The sequence below is a fragment of the Pongo abelii genome, chromosome 1, assembly GCF_028885655.2.
Source record: "Pongo abelii isolate AG06213 chromosome 1, NHGRI_mPonAbe1-v2.0_pri, whole genome shotgun sequence".
Taxonomy (NCBI): domain Eukaryota; kingdom Metazoa; phylum Chordata; class Mammalia; order Primates; family Hominidae; genus Pongo; species Pongo abelii.
The window spans coordinates 44692282-44700270 of NC_071985.2; the positions used below are offsets into that span (position 1 = coordinate 44692282).

At 51.1% G+C, this 7989-nt stretch overlaps 1 protein-coding gene across 20 annotated transcripts in view; it reads right to left on the reverse strand.

The window, feature by feature from the left end:
• NFASC (neurofascin) overlaps positions 1-7249 on the reverse strand; it is a 188093-nt gene extending 180844 nt beyond the window's left edge. For 5 of the 20 annotated variants that reach the window (XM_009238823.4, XM_054522292.2, XM_054522210.2 and 2 more), the window contains exon 1: positions 7119-7249. In XM_009238823.4, coding sequence (XP_009237098.3) covers positions 7119-7225 — 107 coding nt within the window. In that variant the 5' untranslated portion in view covers positions 7226-7249. Of the gene's footprint in view, positions 1-330; positions 548-7118 lie in introns of all 20 variants that reach the window. The other 15 variants (XM_063725677.1, XM_054522239.2, XM_054522245.2 and 12 more) reach the window with 9 other exon arrangements.
• Between the last annotated feature and the right edge of the window lie 740 nt (positions 7250-7989).

The window sequence follows — 7989 nt, forward strand, 5'->3', positions numbered from 1 at the left end:
CTCTGCCAGCCATTCACTCTCATCCCAGAAAATCACAAGATCTAAGAACAAAACTTAGCATCTGTTCAATCCACTCCAATTGGCCTAAACTGGATCCAGGAAAGCTAGCTCAGCATGAAGGCCAGAAGTCTCCCATCCTAGAAGGCCTTTCCCAGAGCTGGGCATCGTATGTGCTCAGAGAAGCAAAGCAGGGAGATGGCAGTGCAACCAGGTTAGAAGAGTAAAGACCAGCACTCAGGGTTCTCTATGATTTTTGTCTCCATATACTGCTCCAGACACATCCCTCATTACTGAATTACATGCACCCACCACCCAAACCATGCCATTTACCTTCATGAATCAAAGATCCTCTGCATAGTCCTGCCTTTGCACGTGCTTTTTCTCCAGTAGTCTTGGAGAAAGTCTTCAAGTCTTGATATCTCAAGATCCACCAGCTGGGCGCGGTGGCTCATGCCTGTAATCCCAACACTTTGGGAGGCTGAGGTGGGTGGATCACTTGAGGTCAGGAGTTCAAGACCAGCCTGGCCAACATGGTGAAATCCTATCTCTACAAGAAATACAAAAATTAGCGGGGTGTGGTGGTGGATGCCTGTAGTTCCAGCTACTTGGGAGACTGAGGCAGGAGAATTGCTTGACCTGGGAGGTGGAGGTTGCAAGGTTGCAGTGGGTCAAAATCGCGCCACTGCACTCCAGCCTGGGTGACAGAACAAGACTCCGTCTCAAAAAAAAAAAATAAAATAAAAATAGACCCAGCTCAAGTACTTCCTCTTGCAAGAGGCTTTTCCAGATCACCCGAGCCCAATGTGATCTTCCGTCAGCTTTCTAGAACTTACATTCTGGAATTAGCAAATATTACTTGTATTTGGACACATATCTCTTACCACCTCTAGGGCAGGATACAGGGTCTCATAAGCCTCCACATTGCTCCAGGAGATGATGGGTATCCCTGACCCAAATAGCAGGTGCTTGGTGATGATGATGAGAATAATTAGACCTTCTTAGTAGGTTCATTTGCCACCTAAAGTCAGAACTAGGTATGAAGCTAAGTACGAGGGGCTGGGTGGGGCAGGCAGAAACAGGCCAAAAGGGAACCCACTTGGAGGACCACTGTTCACGCAGCCTTCCTCCAATTCTGGGTGCCAACGACTTTTTTATTCTAGGACTGACCGGGAAATCCTTCTTTCCAACCCCTGAGTGGCTGATCCCAGGCTGTTTATCTTGTTAACTCTGTTTATTGTGATCCTGGTAAGAGGTTCTGAAGCTCTCCAAGCCCCTCTCTAATTAAATTCATTAGAACAGATTGGGGCCTTCTTTCTGGATCTCAAAAAAAATAACAACATGATTAGCATCACAATAACGGGGAGAGGGGCTGCCAGGGAGGCCTTTCAGGAGGGGCTGGGCCAGCCTGGGAGGGGAGGAGTGAGGAGGAGCAGGTGAAGGAGGAGAAGGCAGATGCTAAGACAGCTGCTTCCTGGAGGAAGAGAGCAGCAGGAGCCAGGAGGGGATGATAGGGGGGTGAGGGGATGACCCTACCATGCCCCAGGCACTCCAACTTTTTCATGGCACTGCATGTGGGAGAGGAAAGCCACGACAAGAAATTAATCAATGATATAAATCCCAGAAACACGGGCTGTGGGACAGGAACTTGCAGCAATCTTGTAATTTTACAGAGAAAGAAATCCATTTCAGTTAACAATGGGGCCAGAAGTTGAAGGCCCCTCATGCCTTTTAGGATGATGTCCTTTTCCTGCAAGACTTTGCTGCATGGACTAGGGAGAAGGTGGGGCGAGGGTAGGGGAGAACGGGCAGGATGAGGCAGGTCACTTCTTTCCCAGAGAATCTGAACCCAAGTTTTTGCTTATACACCTGTTGGTTCTTTCATCTAGAATACCCTCTGCTTCTCTTGCATATCCAAATTCTGCCAGTTCTTCGAGGCTCAGTTCCATTCCCAACACCTCTGTGTACAGCAGTTAGCATCTGATGAATATTTACTACCAGCTAGGTATTACATTGGGCCTTTCACTATCCTCTCACATTTAATCTCTGTAACAGCCCTGCAAGGTTCATATTAATATCCCCATTTTGCAGATGAGCTGCAGCTATGCAGCTAGCAAGTAGAAGAAGCAGGGTCTGAACGTAGATCTGTCTGGCTGCAAAGGCTGAATGGTTTCTACTATGCCATGTCACCTCCATGACTCCAACAACCTAATCCAACTAACAAATCATGCTTTTCTTTGAAATTTTACTGTCCAGGGTCTGAGGCACGAATGAAGGTTTAATTAGACCCTGTATTGTCTTGTTCTCAAGGTGTTTTACCTGTCTCAGTCTTATTTCTTCTATTTGAAAGCAGGAACCACATTTCTATCTTTCAGAAGAAAGTAAGGCACTCAAAAATGCCTTCTAACTGAATCCTTCTAACAGATTTTCCTAGAAAGCCTTGTGCATGTGGATAAAACATCCTAGCTTTTTATTTTTCTACCTGGGGTTGGAGGCGGGGGGGCGGGGGTGGGGGGTGGGAGGTGGGGCTTAGTACAATATATGGGAGAGGAGCACAGGCTTTGAAGTCAAACAAATAAAGGTTTAGATTCTAGCTCTGCAACTCACCTGTTCTGTAATCTTCAACAAGTAACAGCTTCTTTGAATCTGTCATTTTCTATAAAACCAGCAACTTAACAATATCTCATTTGTAGGGTTAACCCTTTGAGGATGAAATGAAATGATGCATATAAAGCACAGAGTAGGGTGCCTAGCACATAGAAAGAACTCGATAATGGTGACTATTGTTATTATTCCACTTTTATTTTTTCTGGCTTGCCTCAAGACCTAACGAAAAAAGGGTGGCCTGAGAGTTCTCAAGCTGGCACAATCTAACCAATGTCCTGGGTCAGCAAAGCTGTGGAAGTGCCTACTCAAGCACCCCGCACAGCCATTAACTCCTGGGCCCTCTTCTGCAGTCCAGGGACCAGGCCATATGCATCCAACATCTGCCCTTACAGTTATGCCTGGGCCCCTGCAGCTAGGCCTGGGCCTTAGCTGGGCATTGTAAGTGCCCAAAGGTTTGTCATCAACTTGCTCAAGCCAAGGCAGGGGTCTGTCCAGACAGTTTGGTGCAATCACTCCAGATCCTACTGCTCACTATGACCCCTCAGCCATGCTCCTACAACACCAGGAATTCATCTAACCTCAATTACAGCAGTTCTTGTGCTGAGTTTTAATTTGGTTTCATTTCTGTGTCTCCAATTTGACTTACATGCCCAATCGCTTGCACAGTACCTGACAGATTCAAAGGCTCAGGACATATTGATGAAATGAACAAAAATGGGTGTGTGGGGGAAAAGAGGGGCTACTCAGACAGATGAAACTGAGAGTCTCTCTCCTTAGGCTATTTTCCCACTTTGGCTATGGATATTTGCGGGAATCTGTGGTCAAGTGTATAGCTTCTAAGGACTTCTGCTTACCAACAACTTGCCCTCCCCATCAATGACTCCCACCTGACTCTGACCTCCCCATAATGCCAAATCCTTTCACACACCTTGCAGGTGTGTGAACCTTGCAGGGCTCACAATATTTTTCCTCGCCTTGCTTCTGAGCACATCCCTGTGCATCTTGCCTACACGCGAGTAGCTCCCAGAGCCTCTTTCCTCTGACTCACTGACATTCTAAGCATATCCAGCCACACTTTACTCCTAAAATACAAGAGCTTAGAAGATGGGATTGGGAGAGTTAAGCAGCCTCTACCTCAACGCAGAGCTCCCTTTGGGTATTCCCCTATCAGGCTCTAGCCACATCTAGCCGGGTTCACCTACACACAGAACATTACCCCTCTAGCCCTTCAAGCTGGGGATCTGACAACACCTTGAAACTCATCTTGTCCCCTACCCTTTTCCTGACAGTCAACTTCAGGGTCAGCCCTGAGCTACCATTCTGGATAGGATCAGCCAAGCCCTCTTCATAGCTGTGGAGAGCAGGGTGCTGATACCACTGGAATTAAAGATCCGGCTGTGTAACATCCTTATCTGGATGCTCTTGCTCAAGCTTATCTATGTTATTTGTCTGATCATCTGTCTTCCTCTTCCACTGCCCAGGAGCTCGGAGAGATTGGACCCTGGCTTACTTTTCATCTCTATGGTCTCAGCACCTAGCAGAGCAGCACACTGTAGGGCTTAATGGATCTTTGTTAAATAAGTATGAAACTGGCCTTATGTTCCTCTCACTTCTCCCCTCCCCACCCCAAACATCACCCCAGCCAAAAAGACTGAGAACAGAATTTTTCTGCTTCCCCCTCTCTGATTTCCTAAGAATTTCTTTTTCTAAAGACAAAGGGATGATTCTCACACTCCAGCTCCTGCATGGTCTTGAAGATCTCAGGGTGCCTCTGGCCTCCAAAAAAGCCTGAGGGAGAAGAGTGGAGCCAGAGGTAGGAAACAAGTTGCAATAGACTGATCAGAGCCTTGGAATCCTGTCTCTCACTCACCACAGCAATCAGACCCTCCTCTGGCCCACCCACCCCAGAAATGCAAAGCCAGAACCCTGCCCCCAGCTCTCAGCCGCCTCTTCAATGTGTGCCTTAAAGAACCAGCCCTTGTGAGCTCAGCCAGTTGAGCCCACAGCGAGCTGGCTAGGTACAATTGGAAGGTCTTGCTCCAGCTCCCTTGGTTTATTTCTCCATACTCTTTCTGATGCCAAACGAGGGGGTGAGGGGTGAGATTCATTGCACAAAACTAGGAAATATGTACATTGTTATCAGAATCCCCCACTTCACCTGAGCTCCAATCAAGCATTTCAACATCAGAACCTTAATCCAATCAGCTCTCAACAACGGCTGCAGGTAATGCTTTCTCCCTGTACCAGGAAAAGCTGGCAGCCCTTAGGCACTGATGCCAGGGAAAGCTTCCAGCCCCACCCCCTCTCACGCTGGAGAGGGGACGGAGAAGGGTGACAAAGCAAGGTGCAGCCAGTGCCCCCAGCAGTACATCCCCTTGCTGGGCACTGCCTGAGGCCCATTCAGAGTTTACTGCACAGGAGCTGAAGGAGTCCAACCATTTGGATTCCTAAAGTGAGAAAGCCTTGCAGAGAAGGGACAGAGTCTGTTGTCTGCAATTTGCTCTTAACGCCTCAATTTAAGCCTCTGGGTTTCGTCTAAGCCCCCAAGACAGGAATCAGGCTGCCATTCCCTGTTCCACAGTGGCAACCACAATTTCTGGGGCTAAGTGGGAGTGAGTCTCTTTCCTTATTGGCATAATTCTCTCTCTCTCTCTCTATACACGCATCACACAACACACACACACACACACACACACACACACACACCCCTTCAGTTGAATCCAAAGACAAGGGGAGAAATTACTCCTTCCGAAGTGCCAGCTCAGTCAAGACAAAAGGTGAAATGTATTAGCTGCGTAGCAGGCCCCTCATCTCCTTCAATTCTTCCTGCAATGCAATTCCACCACATCCAATCATCCCCAAACCAGAAGGAGGATAGATCTCTGCCTGCCTTCCTCCACTGCCCCCACCCCACAGCTGGTATGGCCCCTATCCCCAGAGGCTTCCACTCTTCACACACATTTTCCCTGGGCTTTTCTCCTATTGCTTTAAGTTCTGTGGGCTCTGAGGCTGGCTTTGGTTCCACACAAACAATTAAACTCCTGTCCAACCAGGTCTCAAAGCCCTGTGGCTTGCCCTTGCCTTGCTGGAGATTTGATTGAGGCCCAGCAGGGCCCAGCACATTTCCAAGGGTAGATGAGACACAGTAGGCCCTCATGCCAGGGACACAGGCAGGCAGAAAAGGGGTATTGTTGTCCTCTCCCCCACACTGAGGGATGAGGCATCTCTGCTCAACACACACACACACACACACACACACATGCATGCACACACACACACACACACACCCCATGCCAAAATGCCAAGGAAGGAGTCAGGAGCAGAACCTGGCTCAGGACAAGATGGGGGCTGCCATGGGGACCAGATTCTAGGTGATTCAGCACTCTGCCCACTCTTGGCCCAGCCCATGGGCCACACTCATGACAGCTCCAGATGCCAAAGTGCTGACTTGGAGGCTGAAGCAGAATCTTTTCTAAAATCCAAAATTCTCCAGCCCTCCAGCAGGGCTCCTCATCCAGGCCTTTACATCAGGGCTCAGGCCAAGCCCCAGGAGGAGTCTGCTCAGTCATTCGCCTGGACCCTGCCCCTTCCCCATCCTAGTTTCCCAATGCCTAGCACCCCCTCCCCCAATCCATCTAGGAAACAAACCTGAACAGCTAGAGGAGTGGAGTGGCTGCATGGCTGGAGAGGAACGTAAGAGAGAGGCCTACTAACCCCAGCATTCTTCTTCCCCAAGCCACAGATAGGATCAAACACGCAGAAAGGGGTTATATTCCACAATCAAGATCCCCACGCAGGGAAGGAGGGTCCAGGGGCCACTGAGGGAGGGCTGGGTACAGGCTATATGGCTCCACACAGTACCAGGAAGGGCAGTGAGGGAAGGTGACGGGTGTCAGGCCAGCTAACAGCCAAAGCGGGGAGAAGGCGGGGTTCTTGAGAGGGACTGTGATGCAGGAGGACACCAAGAGGCAGCTGGGAAGGGGCTGGGACAGGGCGTGCAAGGGGGAACCGGGGGAGGACAGAAACTGAGGCAGCAAATGGAGAGACAGGACACCAACTGGTAGGTGCATGAGATGGGGAAGAGAATAGGGGAGGCAAGAAGGGGCTGATGTGTGCGGTGGGAAAAATAGGAGTCATGGGGTCATCCAAAGTGGGGTGTCGAGGTAAACAGAAGTACAAGGGCAGGCAGGGCTCACGGATGAGGCGGGGACAGAGAGGAAAGGGAAAGGGTTGAGGATGCGGGAAGGGGGAGGGGACACGGCCAACGAGATAGAAAGGGTGTTGGGGTGGGCAGGGGGCTGGGAGCTGGACGGGGATGGGGTGGGTATACGGACAGAATCGGATGGATTCGGGGCAGGTGACAGTGTGGAGAGGGGAAGGGATGGGAATGTGGACGGAGGGGGAGGGGGACAGGTCAGGGGATGGAGACAGAGGAGGGCGGGAACAAGGGGGTGTCGCTAGGTGGGTTTCCATGACTCTCTACCCCCATCTCTCCGGTGTTCGCGCTCGCCTACCTCCAAGGGCTCGGGCTCCGGCCCTGGGCGCTGTCCGAGCTGTGCGCTGCCGGCGCCGCCACTTCCCCCGCGTCCCCTGCAGCGCCTCTCGCCGCCAGCCGCCGCATTAGGGCAGAGACCAACCCGTGCGCGTCCCCGGGCGGCCGGCGCGCCCCCGACACCCTGCGTGCGCGCCCCCGTGCCCCTCCCTTCGCGCGCCGAGCGGCCGCCGAGCGGGGACCAGGACAGAGGCGGCGGGAAGGATGCTCCGGACGCAGCCCCGCTTGGCGCGCTGGGGAGCGAAGCGCAGAGCCGGGGCCGGAAAAAAAATCCTCCTTTCTCTTTTCACCTGAGGCCTCTTTGCGGGCTCGCCTTGAGAGTGATAACTAGTCCCCCCGTTTCCGTTCGCTGAGCACCTACTACGTGCGAAGCACACAGGAGCAAGTACGCTGAAGCCCCAACAGGATCGCGTGTCTGCTGCTCCACCATAGACTGTGACTTTAGGGAGTAGGAAGTTGCCGGACAGCTTGTGTTCTCAGGACCTAGCACAGAGACTTGTTGGTGGTAAACTCTCCAGCAACATTTGTTGATTGGCAAGTCGTTGGATTCTGATTCAGGGATGTGAGAGAGGTTGTGACTACTGTGAACAGTGCAGGGCTTTCTTTTAAAAATGGGAGATTTCCTCTGCCCTAGGGGGACTCAGACCTCAGCGTGGCTGGAGAACTATCTGACATGATAGCAAGACATTTCTCTGTGGACCTCAGTTTCCACAACTGAACCATGAAAAGTTGATTGGGTGGTCGCCCAAGGTCTCTTCTAGCTCTGACATGAAGACTGCATTAGGTCCTGTGCACAGGACCTGAGCTCAGAATTACCACCTGAAACAGTGGAA